General features: G+C 40.3%; 2 protein-coding genes across 2 annotated transcripts; one reads left to right on the top strand and one right to left on the bottom strand.

Moving 5' to 3' along the window:
• The first annotated feature begins 15 nt into the window (after positions 1 to 15).
• On the top strand, positions 16 to 16,102 carry LOC119719237 (26S proteasome non-ATPase regulatory subunit 11A-like). Its single transcript, XM_038188609.1, has 11 exons — positions 16 to 146; positions 3,823 to 3,924; positions 4,456 to 4,580; positions 6,605 to 6,734; positions 7,693 to 7,804; positions 8,741 to 8,823; positions 10,296 to 10,440; positions 11,986 to 12,109; positions 13,263 to 13,424; positions 14,599 to 14,650; positions 15,900 to 16,102. The coding sequence occupies exons 1-11, from the start codon at positions 20 to 22 to the stop codon at positions 16,040 to 16,042; spliced, it is 1,305 nt and encodes a 434-aa protein (XP_038044537.1). The 5' UTR covers positions 16 to 19; the 3' UTR covers positions 16,043 to 16,102.
• Positions 2,053 to 3,167, bottom strand: LOC119719239. Its single transcript, XM_038188613.1, has 2 exons — positions 2,941 to 3,167; positions 2,053 to 2,387 (listed from the first exon to the last, which is right to left on the bottom strand). The coding sequence occupies exons 1-2, from the start codon at positions 3,128 to 3,130 to the stop codon at positions 2,110 to 2,112; spliced, it is 468 nt and encodes a 155-aa protein (XP_038044541.1). The 5' UTR covers positions 3,131 to 3,167; the 3' UTR covers positions 2,053 to 2,109.
• Positions 16,103 to 20,826: the final 4,724 nt, after the last annotated feature.

The following is a 20,826-nucleotide window of genomic DNA, read 5'->3' as shown; positions in this document are numbered from 1 at the left end:
ATGATATGCCGAGTTGCTCATGCATGATATACGCGCGGGTACCCGTCATATCAACAAAGTGAAAATGGCGGCCGCCGAGTTTGAGAAAGCAAAGGCTCTTGTTGAAACTGACAAATCGACTGCAATTGCAGTTTTTCACAGCATCGGTAAGTTTTTAACAGTTATTAAGTCATTGAGAGTATATTGCTTCAGTTCCCCGCAATTTAAGTCGATCATCTTATTTCAATTGCTTCGGAAACGGTGTGGTTGATTGGGCCGGGTTTAATTTGTTGAGTCACGTTGATTTTGCAATAGGCATTGCACTACAAAGGAATTCGTGTAGTTCACTTTAGTTTAGGACACCTCTTTGACAACCTGGCGTGTGGCCAGAGATACAGCGCAGCAATATCGCGGCCACACTAGTGGGGCTATCTTTTGAGAACGAAGCAACGTTGGTTAAACGTGGGTATAAGGTTTATCGCAAATAGCTTTCTATCAACAGAGGGCGCCCTGTTGCAAAGCATCATGGGATGCAAAACGGAGCATAATCATTTTGCAGTCCCGGATGTTGAACCGCGCATCGCGCAACCAACACAAAATGATGGCTGCGATCACACACGAAAACTTTCAGCGATCGTGTAGTGTAGGGCCCGTTTGGTTTCGATAAAATTAGAGTCAAGAGTGTTTTTTACCATGCAAAATGACCTTGTCAACCTAGAGCAGACTTCTCTTAATATAATGACACTTCTGTGTAATTTTTGAACAGTTTCTCGGAGTAGAAATGATGATTTTCCTGCGCGGTTTATAGTGGTGCAGTGCGATTCAGCGCGCCTTGCCATTCACGGTACATCGCGCAGTGATCGCCATCTAAAGTTTATTTTCGTGTTGCGTTTTGTCGTTATCATCTTCATTCCCGGGTCTCCCCCCAAAAAAATTTCCCTAAAAAATTCAAAACCCTGCCCTTTATCTATGACACAACTGTATGTTTTTAATATCGCAAACTTGTTTGGTAGGTCAAATAATTTAAAAGTGGATTTTGTTCCCTTACAGGAACCATGCAGGAACCGGGCCCGTTGATACACGATCGCCAAAATTTCTAAGCTAACATGCCTACCTAGCTAGTTACATGTGTACAGCTGTACATGTATGTAAATAACTGTTGTGTATTTTATAAATTGTTTTTTTTTTATAATATGTCTGAGGTTTTCTTGTATTCGTCCAAGTAAATTTGTGCCAATGTTGGGGCTATCAGTTATTTAAGAAACACGGGTGATATTTGCCAAGTTTTTAAACTTTATCCAACTCTTTTTACGAGAATCTGCTCAAATATTGCCAGCTTTTTAATTAAGAAACACAGCTCATATTTGCCAATTACTTTCACCTATTTATTCCAACTGTTGTTTTGAGACTCGGCTTTTTTTATTTGAGGGACATAGGCCATATTCCTTGATATTTTGACAACTGTTCATACAACTCTTGTTATGACACTCGAGTAGGCTTGCATTTGCCAATTTTATTTTCAATTTTCCAGGTTTTTTTTACTATTACACTTGTAATTCAACTCTCGTCAAGAGACGCAGGTCATAATTGCATTTTTAAACAATGTTCATGTACTTTTATAAAACATGACTTGATCATTTCAATTTGCATTTTCTGCATCCTTATTGTGTGCAACTTTGTTCCAAATTTTATTTACATTATTTTTAATAAAACATGTCTCTTATTTTTATGAACCTGCAAAACCTTTTACAATTGATATAATTTCTATTATCATTATCATAAGTGAAGACCGTTCATGTACATGAAGGTTAATGCCATTTATAATTTGGTTTATTTTGCATACAAACCTTAACCCTAACTGCCCATAACCAATCAAACTCCAACAGTAGGTTAGTGTTTAAATCTGTTGGGATAGGTACAGTTCCCCTAAACAGATGGTCTTTTACACTGGGGTTGGCATACCTCCAGAAACTAAGTCCAACAGTGTGTGTGTACAATTTCCCATGTGGGTGTTGGAATTTGCCTGAATGGGTATGGTTCCTAGTAAATTAGGCTGGGGAGTTAGGGTTAAGGAAGAATGAACAAAATAAATAAAAACTTAAGAAAAGGTACAGCAAAGTTTTGATTTTCTCAGATGGCCGGCAGTGGTGTAGTGAGATCCAATGCTCGACTCTTCACCGGTGCTCTTTTCAGTGTCTCAGGAAGGTCGAATCCTCTCAAAAATAAAGTTGGGTGAAGTTCATCAGGATATGGCTGGCCGTATTTAAAGCGGTAGCTGCAGACTGTAGTTGATGATTTTACTTTGAAATCCTGCTGTTGGGTCAGTTGGGTCGAGAGAGCTAGAGGAAAGTGTTTCTTATCCGTGCATGAGTGGAATCCGAGTGTGTTAACATGCTCTATGATGACATCTATCAAGAGAAGGGGAAACGTAAGATAGAGATATTTATTGTTTGTTGACGGAGAAAATAAACCACGTAAGACTTCGCAATTATTTTTATGAGTAAAACAATGGAGTAGGCTAGCTAGCTAGGCCTACTACAGTACTAGCTGACTAGGACAAATATATACATGTGTACATGTATATTTTTTTTTTTACATTTTCGTGAACAGAATATAATTTATTATAAATAAACAATCATGAAATTGTCTGTAAAAGTCACACATCGTTCGCTGACAGAAGTAACAATTAAACCATTATAAAAGCCACATATTTTTCCGATAAGAAAAGAGTCATAAAAGGGAGCTTTTGAGGGGCACAGAAACTCTAAATGCATTGGCCGACACAGCACAGTCATGACTAGTGCAGAGTGTCCCGTGTTTCCCCGGTCGCGTGCCGGTCGTCGGCACATCGCGATCGCGTCGGGTCAGAACTTAACTGCACGCTATCCTACTTTTTGTCGTGAGAACATTTTTTTTCTGTACAACAAAACAACTTTAATTTATGTATAACAAAGATCATACCTTTGTGGATAACAACAGTCATTATTGCAACCCAGAACAGCACAATAATCACCTCCCATCGAACACAAAACGTCAGAAAAATGGACAGCCAAGAAATATCGTACACACCGCACCGTGCAATGCCGTGCATGCCGTGTGTACGTTTTCCCACCGCCGTGTGATGGCGCTGTTGCTCCGATTGCAGCCCCATGATCCTTTGCGGTTTGTATTTGCGATAAACCTTATGAACGTAGATGTATAATTAAAAACAAAATTAGAGGCCAGTATAAAGAGCAAATGCCTGGCCTGGGCATGAAATAAATTGTGATCAATAGAGGGCGCTATAGAGAGTGAATTATTGACAAGTATAGCGAGTGAGACGGCTTGGGATGTCTTGGATGCGTGGTTGCGCGGATGGGCGGATGCGGGGTGGATGGGCATGAAGTCATCAATAGAGGGCGCTTTATTCACCCCAGGACCCACTACTTTATTTCCCTATCTAAAACCAACCAATGTTAAGTTGGAATTTTCCAAGATTAAGTCAATTGCGTCATGCATGTTAGGGAACACTCTCAGTCGACTTTGTGCCTGATTTTCGGACGCCACCGTTTTTGAACTTCGAACTAAATTTCATGTCACCGAGAAGTTTGGCAACATTGATGAGGACGATTGTGACCCCTGTGTACATGTACGCGTACGTGTGTTGTTTACAAGTATATTACTGGTTCCTGACCTTAGAATTCCCTGACATCTATAAATTGTTGAGTCAAAAGTGCTCCTAGAATGAGCACTTTCGTTATTTCAACTTTCAAGTGCTCCTAGAATGAGCACTTTCGTAATTTCAACTTTCAAATTGTGTGGTGCTGATTGATGTTTAAAATCAGCGTGTTTTTTTTGACACAGTGAAGCAAGATGTCGATCCAGCAGACGAAGAAGGAGTTCGAATCAAAGAGCAAAGCATCATGGAACTTGGGAGTCTCTTGGCAAAGACAAAACAGGCTGAAGGTATATCTGTGTAGAGATTTTTTTTTTTCCAGGATAGCATCAAGTTCACATTTTCTAAAATCATTTTTTTCTAAAATAAGGAGTAAGACTACAAATACATTTTTGAGAATGAAAGTTGAAGTAAAAAAGTCATTTAAAAATCAAGTCAGTACACCAATTTTGACTTGAATTAGTATAGGCTAGGCCTTGGCAACTCCAGTTCTTTTGGAAGTGATTCTGCACAGGAGTACATGTATGTAACAATTCTATTTCGAACCACCTCCAAATTGAAAAAAAGAAATAAATATTGGCCCAGGGGTGGCCCCAGTCTAGTACAGACCTGTACATGTACATGTTGCAGGCACAACAGTACATGTAGGCCTACATTTCACACAACTATTCATACATTAATATTAATTTTGATGTTTTGAGATATTTGCGGTTGCAATGCTATTTGGCACCCAAAACACATTATTTTATGAAAACTCAATTATAAACACTTGCTATGTACATTAGACCATAGTATTGCAATTTAATTCCAATCTTACTCAGAATTGGGTGGACTGATCAAGTTCACCAGACCGTTCCTGTCCTACGTCAACAAAGCCAAGGCGGCCAAGCTTGTCCGAGCCCTGGTGGACCTGTTCCTTGACATGGAAGCTGGCACAGGAAATGAAGTAAGTCTTCCCTCCCATTTGACAAAAAAACCTATTTTTGAAATTCATGTTACTTTGCCATACTCAGTCCAATTTAGAAGTCCATCGGTGGGGAATTTCCATTGTAGTCTGTTGATCTCAGCAGCAAAGTAAAGTCGTTACAAGCCAATATGGCACATCAGGCCTGCGTTTATCTCCGCTTTCCTTGGCATGAAACGACTGAGAATAATTCTATTCCCCCACTTGTGATACCAGTTCATTAACCCTAACTCCCTAGGCATTTTTGCTAGGATGTAACCTCAATCCTGCAAAGTCTTCCATCTGCCTCCATGTAAAATTGCATACAGCCTCAATTCTGCAAAATCCTCTGTTTCCTGAATATGGTCCCTGGAGGGGTGACCATTGCCTCAATTCTGCAAAATCCTCCAGCAATCACTGTCAATATGTTGAGACAGAGCCAGTGCCATCCTGGAGCAGTGTGGAGGATTTCAAGTATAATCTAGGTCTAAATGTATGCACGGCGGAGCATAAACTACACAAGGTCCGGCCTAAGACCTTGACACAGAGCATCCTCCAAAATCAGCTGCACATTTTTGCCATAGCCTCAATCCTGCAAAATCCTCCATTTTGCAAAGAGGATTTTGAAGGATTTGGGAAGGTTAGGGTTAAAGGTTACTGCCCTGCTATTGCTAGTACCCAGTTGCTCTCTGGGATGAAGAGAGACAAGTGGGATGAAATGGCTTGCCCAGGGACACAACATATGACCAGCAGCTGGATTCGAACCCCTGACCCTCTGATCATGAGTCAGGAGCACTGTAACCAATCGGCTGCACTCCTCTCAGCGGAAAAGAAAAGACGTTTTGTCTTCACTGTTAATTTCAGGCAAATTGAGTAGGCTTAACCTTAACTCCCTAGCATCTTTTACTGGGAACTGGACCAAGTCCAGTCAAAATCCATCAATCACTGTTTGTCTAATACAAAACTGTACATGACATAATGGAATCCACCACTGAAGCGCTGTTTGTCATTCATGGACTTGCTACACATGGCTTTTATCACAATAGCATTACAGGAAGCTAGGCAAAATCAATCGGATACCCTAGCACTGCTTCAGGCCATTACATGTAAGTCCAAGGCTATCATACTCCATCAATATTTAGTCACGCCAGGCCTTCTGGACCAAGTCCCGGAAAATCCACCAAAATGGGGGATGGATTTTGATGGAGTTGGGGTGGTTAGGGTTAATGATTTGATAGCAGCTGAAAATTGTTGAATGCAGTATGGAATAAAATGAACTCACCTTTTTTTAAGGGGGGGGGGGGAGGGGAGGGGAACATATTCACCAGAGATCATGCACAATATATTGTCACAAAGTGAATTGGGAATAATATCAATATTTTTTATCCGGAGAGCTTTCCCAGCACATGTAAAACTGTCACATTTCACATGGGGTTTGTGCTTTCCTATATCTGTAAGATACTGTTAATGCCTAATGCCTCTACATGAATGAGAACTAAAGGTATCCATAATTTTGGCAGGTGGTGGAAGATGATCAATGAATTATTGTACTTTATTTTTTGCCGGTCTCAGATGGCCAGCCTACCTATATGTACATGTATATTCCACTTTGTACCTGATTGACTCGCTGTTTCTTGTGAACCAGTGCTATTGTGAAGAAACACCCTGTAAATTTTCTAAATCGACCAAAACGATGAAAAACTTCCAGAGAATAGACTTTGCCAGAGACTTGTCTTGTCTTGTATAAAATTGTGGCACAACAAAGTGTTTATAAAGCATTCTATCATGTAGTTATTAGAGTGTATTAACCCTCCTATGCAAACATGCATTCTGAGCCATGCTGTTACCTGGGTCAAAATTGGTCAAGTGACCATTGGTGTGTTAAAAGTACATGTATAGCAGGGGAAGGGGAAGGAAACTTTGACAGTTTGTGACCTTTTAAACAGCAGGGGGGTTACAGAGGAATATCCAGGACTTTTTACCAGTGAAACAATTTTTCTCCCATTTCAATCTATGATTGCCATTAGGTATCCCTGTGTCTGGAGTGTATAGAATGGGCCACGACTGAGAAACGCACCTTCCTGAGGCAAGCGCTAGAATCCAGACTCATTGCTCTGTATTATGACACAAAGAAGTACACAGATGCCCTTGCAGTGGGTAAGCTATAATTTGGACTTCTCTCATGACTCGAGTCTCCTGACGATCGGCAGAGCATACTGTCTGGAGCGTTGAGTTTCCACCAGCTCTGTTCTGAAACACACAAACTCCCAAAGAAATTTCATGTCGCATGAAGCAACTGCAACCGTACTTTTATTACTGACTTCACATTGCAAACCTTCAAATGTTATCATCCGTCTGCAGCATTTGCTTCTATGAACACGTAATTTCTAGAATGTTTACTGGTGAAATTGGGCATTGTATGACAGAATTTTGCCACTGAAACAAATGAAACTACATGTATATGTACGTGTACCCTTCCATTAACGCTAACTCCCTAGGCCTTTTTGCTAGGATAACTTCAATCCTGCAAACTCCTCCAACTGCCTCTATGTTAAAGTACATGTAGCATGTGCCCTCAATCCTGCAAAATCCTTGGTTGTTTCTTGAATATGGTCCTTGGAGGGGTGACCACTGCCTTAATCCTGCAAAATCCTCCGGCAATCACTGTCAGTATGTAGAGGCAAAGCTAGTGACATTCTGGAGCAGTGCGTAGGATTTTCTAGTATAATATAGGCCTAAATTTATGCACGGCTGAGCATTTATACAAGGTCCAGCCTAAGACCTTGCCACAGAGCATCCTCTGAAATCAGCCACACACTTTTGCCACATAACCTTAATCCTGCAAAATCCTCCATTTTGCAAAGAGGATTTTGGAGTATTTGGGAAAGTTAGGGTTAATTAATGTCTTGGTTAGTGAAGGAATTGAAGAAAATGGACGGCGAGGCATTGATTTGTGTTGGAGCATAGCCTGTCCTTGGCACCAGTCTAAATTGACTGAACACTCTCAGATTGATTACTGCCGAGGGTTGGCATTGTATTTTGCAGAATTTTTCCGCTGGAACAAATTAATTCTGCACCAACATGATGGACATGTTTATATGTACCTTTCCAACAGGGTCTCGGTTATTGAAGGAGTTGAAGAAAATGGATGACAAGGCTTTACTTGTAGAGGTACAACTTCTAGAAAGTAAGGTGTACCACGCCCTGGGCAATCTCCCTAAATCAAGGTATTTAATCCCTCCCCCTCCCATTGAATTGAATGGCTTTGAGGAGATACAAAAATATATTGCACGAGCTATAACAATAGTGCACGAGACGAGTACAATATTGTTATAGTGAGTGCAATATATTCTTGTATCTCCCAGAAAAAAGCAATCCAATATTACTGTAATTATTATTTTTATCAGGCTGACTTGATCCGCAAGAAGTAAAAATCAGGACAATATCATAATTTATCAAATTCCCCACTTATCAAAGCAAATTTCGCATCCCTCGAAGCCGCCATTGTGGTTATTGACAACAGTGTGCGCATCTGCTGCGCGCTGCGTCCACGTGCGACGTTACCGTGCACTAACCTCTGTTGGCTGGTTGACAACTGAGTCTCTGCACTCTTGATTATGCGGGAACCAGCGAAATTTGTTCAAATGCCCAGATGAGGACAGTATCAAAAATGCAACATGTACATGTATTGTCGTCATCAGGGTACTTTTACTGACATAATATTGCAGTCATCCGGGTACTTTTTTACGAAAGCATACGATACGCTGATTTATTTTTGTCACTGGAAGCCTGATATCAATAATAATAAAAAAATTGCCCTTTATGCCTTATTGCAACTACTCTCTTGCAAACTACTCTGTTGTCATGTTATCTGCTTCTGAAATAAGTAGCCGTTCAAAGTTTCCAGCAAATTTGAAAGCACACTGACGAAAATTTGCATCCATTCAACAAAAGCAGGAGTTGTAAAAGATTTTAAACATCAAAGCTGTAACAGATACATAAAATGAACTTCAAAAGAACCCTTTTTCTTTTAGATAGATGTAAACTAAATATTTTCCCCACTTATTCTTTTGTTAATACATGTAGACATTCGTAGCATTCAAAGTGACACTTCAATCAGCTGACCTATTTCAAATGTTTTCCCTGGATATTGTTTCTCACAGAGCCGCTCTAACATCAGCCCGAACCACAGCTAATGCAATTTACTGCCCTCCAAAGCTGCAGGCTGCCCTAGATCTGCAGTCAGGTAGGCCATTTATAGTGGGGCAGATAGGGGAATATTTGGGAGAAATTGTGCCTTTGATGATACAAGCATGGCATTTAGCACACAGTCGGAGTATGTCTTCAGAAAGATATATGGCTCTAGGGCCTTCGCAGATTTGTCCTTTGAGAAAATAGAGGTAGAATAACAAGCAATTTTCGAAATTTTCAAAATGACGGGCATATTGCTTGTTATTCTACCTATATTTTTTTCAAAGGACAACTCTGCGATGGCCCTGAAGCCAAATATCTTTCTCGTGACATACTCTGACTGTGTGCGAATTGCCATACTCGTATCATCAAAGGCACAATCCCATCACCTATCTGCCGCACTATTAGTATCTTCACTTACATGTAGTAGTTAAAACAGAAAAAAAAATACAACCTCATAGTTTTTCAAGGTTTGCCATTATGTCTGTTTGGGGTACCCCATTTCGGTAGTTTCCTTAGGGCGGAATTGTTTTCCTTTTTTGTGTCTGTGATACTTGGATTAAAATTCAGACAACATAAGGACTACAGTAGTCCCCCCCCCCCCCATTTTTCATTCTATGAATCAACTCTTAAAGGCAGGCCCAATTTCATAGCGCTGCTTAACAGCCGACTTTGTGCTTACCGAGCCTCCATCTATTTCATAGGGACCGTTAAGCAGTAAGCACAGCAAAAGCACGCTTAACCCCAGAAGAAAACTTTGCTTAAATCAGTGACGTAACAATGGAAATCTCCATGCGCGCGCAACCATTATCATGAAATAGTGCTTAAGCAGCATATAAGCACAACATATAAGCACTGCTATAGTAAGCACAACTTTTCTGCTTACTGTTAAGCAGCGCTATGAAATTGGGCCCAGATAGGAACATTGGTAAAAACGTGGAAGTGGACCTATCAATGTAATGAGAGAATTTTTTTCACATGGGTTCAGATAGGGATGGTACCAAAAACGCCGTGACATTATTCCACCTGAAATGGTATTGCTTGGAATTAAAAAGTTTGCCTGTGGGCACACTTTGCTTTGGCAACAGATCCAGTTACGAGACACAAGAAAGTGTGCAGACGTTGTCTGTGTTTTCTCAAAATGTGTAGTTGCCTTTGTGCTAGAACTTCCACAGGTTAGTTGTTAAAAACCCTACATGTACTTAGGATTTTGAGCAATTTTGTTGCTTCAAATGTAAAAAGAAAATGCACCTTCATACCTTTAAATGAAGCAGTGCCACTTAAATGTTCCTTAAAAATGAAAGTGCTCACAACTTTCCTTAAACAGACCCCCATATTTTATTAGTTTTAGGCACTACATTTGTGCAAGCAGGGAAGAATTTGAAGACCAAGGTTCCGGTATCTAGAAGGGTTGAAACAAATTAACAAATCGGAATTACACTCAGGGACAGAACCATGTAAGCAAGGAACAACAAACAGAAGTAATTTGACAAGTGTTTATTATGAAATGTATCAATTGTTAACCAGGTGTGCTACATGCAGCTGATGAGCGGGATTTCAAGACTGCCTTCTCGTACTTCTATGAAGCATTCGAAGGCTACGACTCGGTGGAAAGCCCCAAAGCCATTGATGCTCTCAAATACATGTTGTTGTCAAAGATAATGCTGAACTGGTGAGTAACCTATACTGTAATTTATTTATTTATGTATTTCTTATTTTAACTGGGTAGCCCATTCAGTGGAATCCACTGATCTCCCATGGGTCCCAGTAAAGAGAAGACATTGTGAAGAAATTACAGTTTTAGAGGTGGGAGGAAAAGCCCAGAAGAGTATTCTGAGGAAAAACCCACGGAATCAGGTAGGGACTGAAAACCTAATCCACATATTGACCCAGGCGGGATTCGAACCCAGGTCACAGCGGTGGAAGGGGAGGAAAGTACCGCTACGCCAACCTGACTCCTGTGATGGGAAATTTGTGATGTGAAGTTGGAATTACTTCCCTAATTTGTGTGTCCGCAATCTTTCAGATTGTTGTGTTCCTAAGTTAACCGCGTACTGTTTTATCAACCTCATTGCATCTGCATGAACTATATAGAAATTCATGGTGAACACCATCACTAACATTACATTTATAAGCCATGAGGCTATTTTGACCTCTCACTGCTTTACAAGTATTTGATCAGGCTGAATCAAACCAGCCATACAACAACCTTGGGGGTAAGGGGGACTCAAAAATGGAAAGAAAAATTCAACCTATTCATTCTCTTTTGGAAAATATGCGTTTTGTTGGTCGTCACTAATGCTACAAAAAAAAATTCAATTTTGTTGTTAAAGTCCCCTCAAACTGTAGTCTGCAACACAAAAGTAACATTGTTTTGCTTTTTGTACAACCCATTTCTAGATTTAAAAACCCATTAAATCAAATCAGTGTGTATTTTAAAGGACATTACATTATAGGGAGGTATATTGAACCATCACTCACGTTACTGTCTCATTTTGCCTGAACTCCTCACATAAATGTCAGAACACTTAAAGCTACAGTCCATCATTTGTAATTTGTGCATTTTGTTCGTTTGAAGCAACAAAAGGGTTCAAAATCTAATGAACTGAGCAACTAACCTGATGAAGTTTCAGCTAAGCTTCAGCTGTACATTCCCAGAAAAACAGCATTCTAAGATCTCAATTTCAAATCAAAAGTTACTGAATCATGTTTTGAATTGTTTTGAATTGCAGCTTTACGCGACGTCGCGCACTGATCCGACGAATTATAACAACCGCGCGCGTGTGCGTTGTTCCAATACTTGTGCGTGCTGCGCTGAAGAACAGAACGAACTACAAATTAAAATTTTCCTACGGTGCTTCTTAAGAATTACCGTTGGAAATGCCTTCTTTCGTTAATTACTTCAAAATGACAGCTTCTCAGAAAGAATAATTTCACAGGGAGTTTAGTTCCCTTACTATCTTTCAACCAAGTATGTTTTTCAACAATAATTAGGCCAGTTACTTTTCGGATGGCTGCAAATGATGGACTATAGCTTTAAAGGGGGCACTTGATTTGGAAAGTGTCATAGCACATTTTGGTAGCAGGCCCTGTTATAATGTTACCTTTTTTGAACAGATTAGGCAAAACGCAAGAGATAACCATTTCCACTTCAAGAGGGTTTTACTTAATTTTTTTTAATAGTAAAAAAGAAAATTTTCTGCTTTTACTTTGTCAGTGCTGATGATGTTCAGTCCATCGTTAGTGGCAAGTTGGCTTTGCGGTATGCTGGGCCCAACGTGGAGGCTATGAAGTGCATAGCAAACGCCAGTAAAAACAGGTCACTGTCAGACTTCCAACAGGTAAGGTGGCTCAGTTCAATCCATTTTTCCCGCACTAGTTGACAAACTCTAATATTTTGTACATTTAGGTCATCAAGCTCACTATAATGACATGCTCAGGTCGCGTGTCAAAACTTGATTTGTTAATTAATACTCATACAGTAAGTCCTGTTCTCGATAAAGTAAAAACCATGTTCATATTTTAGCTTCAGTGTGACTTTTTCCATGTAAGCATGCAAGTGCATAATGCAATGTTACCATCTGAGATTCTGATTTGAAAAACAATTTTCTTGAGTTTGTGATGCGTTCCAAGTTTTTGAGCCATTTCTTCAGCAGAAAGAGAAAATCCCAGTTAATTGCTTCAGATGACCAGATACATGTATTGCATGCATTTGTAGAATTCTTATCCCTGCTCGAGCATGGAGTGATTATGCCTATTTTGCAAAACTTAAACTTGCCCACAGACGTGATTTTCTATACATACACAAAATCGCTGTGTCCGTGCAACAAGGTCGTATCTCCTAAAATGGCGTGTGACGTCATGTACGTGAAACTTGAGTTTTCAATGTCAAAAGGTCGTATCTCGCTTAAAATAACCAGGATGTACACACAAAGTCAATGGACATCGCGATCCGTGAGATACCACCTTGCGGCACGGAGCATATTCACGCGAGAAATGACTTTGTTGCAGAATCGAGTTACGACCTTGTTGCACTGAAATGTGTAATTCGAAGACTTTGGTTCATCTTTTAGCTACTCTCAGTTGTAAACCTACTGATAAATATACAGGGCTGATGATATTCCCCCCCCCCCCCAGATATTTAAACAGGTACATTTTTAGTGAAATTGGAATATTCTGAAACAAGTGTGTGATGCTTGTCGTGATCAAATATCCACGGTCATGACCCGTTCACACCTCATGAGTTTGCGAAGAAAATTTGAAGTGAAAAAATCTTTGGTGAAATTCACCAGATTTTGAAGAGTATGCATTTCTGTGTGTGTAAATGTGCCCTAAATCACATATTTGTAACAGTGTTTGCATCGATTATGAACTGACTTTTTTCGTGGATATTAAATTAAGTACATGAAAGAGTTTCCTTGCAGTCAAGTGTTGCTTCCCTCTCTATTTCTTGTGCGATAAATCTAAAGTTAACTTTTATCTTGATTGAATCAGACAAAAAACAAGTACAAGAAGGAGCTTGAGCAGGACCCTATCATCCAGGCCCACCTTGACTCCTTGTATGATAACCTGCTGGAGCAGAATCTCTGCCGCATCATTGAACCGTTCTCCAGGGTGCAAGTGGCCCACGTAGCCAGCATCATCAAGCTCCCATTGGTCAGTCAGAGGCTTTTTCTTTCTTGCTTGTATGGACTCCGTGCGCAAGTAGTATCCCTCAACTGTTACAAATAGAAAGTTGGGGGAGTTAACTTGGAGGGAGAGTTGAGCATATAGACCTTTATCATGCTTCCACCATTTTAGTCATGTTCCCTGTATCCAATAACAGTACTGAATGATAATGTTTTTGTGCAAAAAGGAACCAGACTATTTTTCCTTCCAGCCTCACTTTGGTTACATTGATCTGAATGGGAAAAATGAAATGGCTGCAACATGATAATGGTCTGTTGCTAACAGCGGTTGAGGCTCATGCTCAGGTGCCATTGGTTGTGCACATTCAAATTAAAATGAAGTATTCAAATAAACCACAAAGGCCAATTGACTAGGTTTGTTATTATAATTTACAAAGTTGAACAAGAGGGGTTAGAACTTGCGAATTCCAGGCTACCAACTGGGCTATCCAGCCCTATGTTGGCGGTTCCCCAATTTGTCGTTTTTATTTTTGTTCATGGGGCACTAGTCTGAAGCCATAAAGCTGTATGTGCCATGTAGCCAGGGATTAGCAACAGCAGCAGCGGAATGGTTTTCAAACTGGGGGGGGGGGGGGGGGGCATCACTGAAAAGGGGCACTTGCTAAGTATTTTTTTGGGGGGCACATTCGTGCTAAAAGATCGACATGTATTTTTCACTGAACACTTGGCCTCTGTAAAATCAAATGGAAGGGGTACCATCTTCTAAAATAGAGGGCGCTCTTTAAAACTGGCCATTATGCAGCAAACTACGCATTATGTGCCCATTTTCAGGGCGCATTTTGGGGCTTGGTTTTCATATTTCTCGTTCATATCAAAACTATCTATACCAATTTGGGAAATGGTTACTTCAAACAAATGTCGGAAACTTTTAGGGTTTTTTTTTTTTTCATCGCAAGGGGACACATTTATGCTCTAGGGGGCACATTTATGTTGGCAAAAGGGGCATTTGGGTAAATCTGGGGGGGGGGGGAAAGTGCCCCCAGCCTGTCGCTGGAAATCCAGCGACAAAATACAGAAAAACACGGTTGTTCCAAGGCATTCATTACGTACCAACTGATTTGCATTGTATTACTAGGTAAGTCAGAACTGATATATATACCCTATATACAGTTGATAACATTTGTGTGTGATTCTTCCAACAGAACCTCGTTGAAAGAAAACTGTCGCAGATGATTTTAGACAAGAAATTCCATGGTAAGTACCATTGTTATAAAAAGCTGTTTTTAAATTTAGAAAGCACTTATATACATTGTACTTATACATATGCTAAGCTTCATGAAGACTAAAATACTCAATTAATTGTGTTTTAAACACACCAATACATTTGTGAATGATTGTACTGAAAACATGCACAAGATAGTATCTGATAATGAATGGTTATTTATAGAACTTGCTTAGTCAGTCTTCCTGTTGTTTCAAACAGTTGTATATTCGTCATAATTACTTTTTTGCAGTGAAGAGTACTAATCTACTACTCTATTTTCAGAAATGGCAATTGCAACTTCTGATGAGATTTCAGTCTGTTGCATACACTGCACTACTTACCAATTTAAATGACTTTTTTTTTAAATTAGGGGGCAGATATTCCAACAAATGTTGCATTTTACTTGTTTATATAACACACTAGTTAATTTAATTTATTATTACATGTATATGTACATGTTTCTGTTAAGTATTTATCAAAGATTATTTTTTCCTTTTTTTCGAATTGGCTTCAGTTTGTATTCTATCATTCATATCATAATGATAATTAGTACTACTCTTAAAAACTTCAGCATTTTACTGTATTTAATCATTGAACAAAACTCTGGCTACTGCATGTATGATGGAGTGATGAATTTTAGTCCTGTCAAAAATAAATCACAAGTCCTTTCAAAAACGTCAAGAAAAAACAAAGGACTGCTTTTGTTATGGTTCATTTGAATAGCTTGTGACTTGACATGAGACTGGATAGCTTGTAATGGACAGGGGTGTGAAATCTCAGCTTTAAAGCTGATTTCAGCTTTTGTTTTGTTTTGGATTTCAGCTGTTTTCCATCACTTGCTATTTTCATTAGTGGTTACTCACAGCCCTGAATGGACTTGTGAAGACTTTTGAGGTTTTTTTGAGGACTTGGGAGGATTTGGGAGGACTTGTACGGACTTGTACGGACTTGTGGGGATTTGTGAGGATTCCTGAGGACTAGTGAGGATTTATGAAGGTGTTTTCAGCTATTTTTATCAGTGGTTACTCACAGCCCTGAATGGACTTGTGAAGACTTTTGAGGTTTTTTTTTTGAGGACTTGGGAGGACTTGGGAGGATTTGGGAGGACTTGTACGGACTTGTGAGGACTTGTGGGGACTTGTGAGGAACTTGTGAGGGCTTGGGAAGACTTGGGAGGAATGGAAATAGAATAGACTCTACTACACTAGAATTTTGTAAAATCCCTTTTTTATTTTGCAGGTATTCTGGACCAAGGTGAGGGCGTACTGATTGTCTTCGATGAACCGATCGTGGACCAGACGTACGAGATGTCACTGAACACAATACAGAGCATGGGCAAAGTGGTCGACGCGCTCTACAAGAAAACCACCAAGTTGTATTAAAAATTGCAGGGTTAGTTTGAAATACAGGCTTGCTTCTGAAGAAGAAATATGGGACAGACATACAGCTGAAGAACATGTCCTTAGGAAGGGCAAAACTATGTGCACTTTTTACATGATGCAGCAGAGAACTCATGGCCAATGTATTTAAGTTTCAGTTCCACACCTTTCTTTTATACAACGTATTTGGGTAATTCTATTAACCCTAACCACCCCAACTCCATCAAAATCCATCCCCCATTTTGGTGGATTTGGGGGGGCTTGGTCCAGAAGGCCTGGCATGACTAAATATTGATGGAGTATTATGGACTTTGGCCTAATGGCCTGAAGCAGTGCTAGGGGTATCCGATTGATTTTGCCTAGCTTCCTGTAATGCTATTGTGATAAAAGCCATGTGTAGCAAGTCCATGAATGTCCACCAGGGTGTCAGTGGTGGATTCCACTATGTCATATACAGTTTGTATTGGACACACAGTGATTGATGGATTTTGATGGACTTGTTCCAGTTCCTAGTAAAAGACGCTAGGGAGTTAGGGTTAATTTGGGCTCTTCTTTTGTTGTTGTTGTTGTTGTTTTTTTTATTCTGGATGCACTCCTTAAGGCAGTAAGGTTTCAAGAGTGAGTATAAGCAGACACTACCCACCCAACAAATAAAATAATAGTTGGATGTCATTTTTAATGACACTCGAATGGCAAATTACAAAGTTCAGAGGTAGACCTAACAGGAACTGGAAAAATGTCCCACCGTAGGCCCTAAATTTCTAGAATGACTCACTTGCACACGGCCTTTGTTTCCACGAGACCCAGAAGAGAAGCAGCAATATGTCATCAGATGTGAAATACTGAGAAAAGAGCCCCTTGCCCCCCCCCCCCCCCGGTTGATATGGCACTCTTCGGTAGACTTATGTTATATACTACAAAATGTAGTAAAATGGGGCCAAAAATAATAAATGGAACCTGAAGTTCCTAAGTGTATCTCAAATTGGCTAAGAATGCAGGAAAAGGCATGAGATTTCAAAAATTTCCGTGGGGGGGGGGGGGGGAGGGAGGGGGCATGCCCCTGGACCCCTAGCAGCAGGGCGTGCCTTCAGCGCGCCTTCACTCAAATATCAATCCCCCGTTTCCTGAAAGCTAGTATCCATCCCTGCTGTTACGTGAAATGAATATATCTGGGTTTAAAATCAACAAGGAAATCTGTATGTGTTATGTGTTTACTTCGAACTGAATCAATTATGGAGAAAGTTTTCACTCCAGATTGGCATCATTTTTTGTTTTCTTTTTGGCAAGTGTTGTTTGTTGGTGGGTTATAGTACGATGTACAGCGTATACATGTATATGAGTGAATGGCGGGGAGGCTAAAATATGAAGACCACAAAATGAAATTCTTGTCTGACGATTCATTTTAGTCAGTTTTGTTTAGACTACGAACAGCCTAACAGTGGCTTCTTTCTGAACTACAGGTATGTATATTGTTAACTGCATGCGTTCAGTCATGCAAACTCGGTTATTATTGCCATTTCCTGCTATATTGTACGTAGATGAATCCCGGCACGTGATCACAGCAGAGCCTCCTTTAATGGCCAAACCATCGTGCTTGCAATTGTGCAAACGGTAATGCTTTCCGCCATTGAATGGGGCCTTCGTGATAAATGACAGCATGCCCGGATGCGAATTTTTCCTCACTATGGTAAAGTCCAATATTGGCATATCTCGTTCTCATTGGCTGGTTTATACCCCGTACGTACTTCTGCGGTATATACTGTACATTGGATACATTGAAGCTGATAATGGTAGACCTACGGTGAGCAAAAAAAAAAACCCAAACATCCTTCATATTATCCCATGGTAAGAAAAGGGTGCCTTAAAAATTGGGAACTTTTCTGCTTTTTTTTTTAGGGTGAGGGGTGGGGACGGGTGTGTGTTGCGCATTGGCAGAGTTCTGTCGCTCTTCCACTTTGAAACATAACATGGGCCTAAATTGCAGCCACCTTCGATTAAAAAAAAAATTATGTGGGCCGAAACAGATTTTGGTGGAATTATGTGGGCCGCCTCAGTAAAGTCTGCTTCTCTGAAGGGGGTCTAACCGATGTTCCCCAATACCTATGTTCCCCAATACCGATGTTTCCCGAAATCCTTAGGGTTAGGGCATGGAGCTATATAGCTCCATGGGTTAGGGTTAGAGTTAGGGTTAGGGTATATGGTAAGGATTTCGGGGAACATCGGTATTGGGGAACATAGGTATGCACCCGCTGAAAAGTTGAAAGGTATAAAGAAAATGTTGGCCTACGTGGTCATAACGCTCGATTGTCTTCCCTAGCCATTTAATCGACCGCCTGGTTAAAATCTGCTTTACAGAGAGCAGAAAAGCAGAAAATGGAAATGGCGAAAACGTTCGATCTGATTTTCTGCTCCGCGAGCAAGACACAATGCAGATGTCCGCATTTTTTCCGCCAGGAAAAAAAAGGAAAATCTTTTCGGGTGTCAGAATTTAAAAATTAACCCGGCTTTCGGCTATTCTGAAAGCAGAAGAAAAAAAAAACAGATGTCCACTTCGTCCTCCAAAATATGTCATAAACTACTACGTTTTAGGACTTTGTTTTTGTTATGTTTTGGCAACCTTTCACATCTTGTTTTTTTTCACGTTTCACGTTTCAAGTTCAAGTTTGGTTTATATCCACTTTGACACAACAAATAAGTAAATAAATACACTGAGCGAGAGCAATAATAATATAAATATACTTTAGACTAAAGAAAGACTCTCTTTAAAAGAAAACTGGTGACATAGAGGAGGGGACCACATTTAGAAGCAGGGCTTGTGAGATATGGGTCCCCTATTGTTACATAATAAAGTTACATAACACAAAATACAAGAACGTTTACAATGTGAAACACACAGAGAGACAGAACACAAAGACGGAGAAAACAAATTCAACATGGAATTAAATACGAAGGGGAGGTAGACAACTAATTTTAAGTAGATAATAACTAGGCTACGAATACGTAGGGCCTAGAACAAATGGCATTTTTGAGCTTTTTCTTGAAAGCAAACACAGTTTTGGATTTAAGATTCGGTCCAATGGGGACGCTGTTGAAAACGTATATATCACAACCTCGTCCCCAGGGCGTTGAGCAGTACGCGCCAACCACTACCTGCTCTCTCACCCTGGTATTGGATGATTTGCAGTGCAAGATTTTTGAACACGTTTGCAAATGAGGAATAGTCTGGTGCCTTGCATGTGCGTTACATTAGCTTTTGTTTTGTATGCGGTGTCTGGGGTAAAAACAGCATCAATTCGAAGCGCCGTGAGTTATGAAAACGCGATTTTTTTGGAAGTTCAAATGTTACAATCTGGCCCGCCAATATGCATTATCACATTTCATATTAATATGAGCAAACTGGAAAGAAAACTGAGTATTATGGAGAAGGCATGGACGTTATAATTGCAATAATAGTGAAAACACGTAATGTACGTTGGAAATAATACCAACTACATGTACACGATTTAAATCTATTATCAGCAAATTGCGGTAACGAATCAGGATACAGGAAGAAAGTTTCCTATCCAGGGCTTACTATTTAAAACGAGGTTGGAAATAAAGTAAACATTTTGGACGAGGTTGTTATATCATGGCTGACACTATTGGACAAGAACTACCTCTGTTCGCGTCACATCATTCGCGCCAAGGGACGTTACAATAAACAGCCACCCGCGGAAAAAAAAGTTTTGGTGAATAACGCACTCGCGGAAAAAAAGGGACTTTATATTCTTCCAGCTAACCATGGCATCTCATATGGCTGTGCTTTTCTCAGGATGCCAAATTTTCAGTGGGGGCCCGGGGGGGGGGGACTTTTTGCTGGGCGGCTCCCCCCCCCCCGTAGCTACGCCCGGCTGCTGTGGTATGGTCAATTGCGCCCTCCTTTAATTCGTTCTTGAATTTTTTTTAACAACGTTGCAATAATTATCATAAGCCCGCCTCCCCCCCCCCATTTTTTTTGCTGTCAGAACCCTAGAGCATGGAGGAAGGGCCAGTTTATTTAGGCTCTTCTCGGGACCGTGTGTTATAAACAGTCGTGGGTAAACATCTATGGGCTAAGTACTTCAGACAAGGCATATTGATGCTTACAATTACGGGTCCAAAGTTCGTGGGGTCAAAAATCCGTTGTACATGCGACTGTGCTTACAGGGCTTAGCACAGAATTTTTGTGCTAGAGCAGTTAGTACAAAATGGCGATTTGTAAGCGGCGGAATTATGTGGTTAGCAGAGCCATCATGAATTTGGGCCTTGCACCCAGACGGTTTATTGATAATCTTGCATATCGCCCTCTTTTGTCGAGTAGTTCATTTAGGGCCCAACGCTCAATCCACACAATGGCCAGATGAAGGATATAATTCTTGAATCACTGATTGGATATTGATTAACCAGTGACCAAGGATCACACGCTTCATGCGCGTATGATTAGAGTGTTAAAGGTACGTAATGCATGAAATAATTGTAAGGAAACGAACCTAGATGATTAAAAAACGAAAAAAAAATCCATTCTCAAGGTGAAGATATGTCTGGTACTAAATCCACTTTGAAACGGAATGTCATCCACAACAAAAAGAGCTGAGACTGCAACACATTAGCTGTGCACCCTTTCTAAGACTTTGTTTGGCTTCAAACGAGAAAGAAAATGGACAAACAAATGTTCCCATGTACCATGGCCGGTTCATACGTACTCGGTGCCATTAACAGGGGCGGATCGGGGGGGGGGGGGCACACGTACGCCCCTTTTCAGTTTTCCT

This window comes from Patiria miniata, unplaced genomic scaffold (genome assembly GCF_015706575.1).
Source record: "Patiria miniata isolate m_02_andy unplaced genomic scaffold, ASM1570657v1 HiC_scaffold_8, whole genome shotgun sequence".
NCBI classification, from domain to species: domain Eukaryota; kingdom Metazoa; phylum Echinodermata; class Asteroidea; order Valvatida; family Asterinidae; genus Patiria; species Patiria miniata.
The sequence above is the reverse complement of the archived record's forward strand: the minus strand, read 5'-3'. Positions and strand labels throughout refer to the sequence as shown.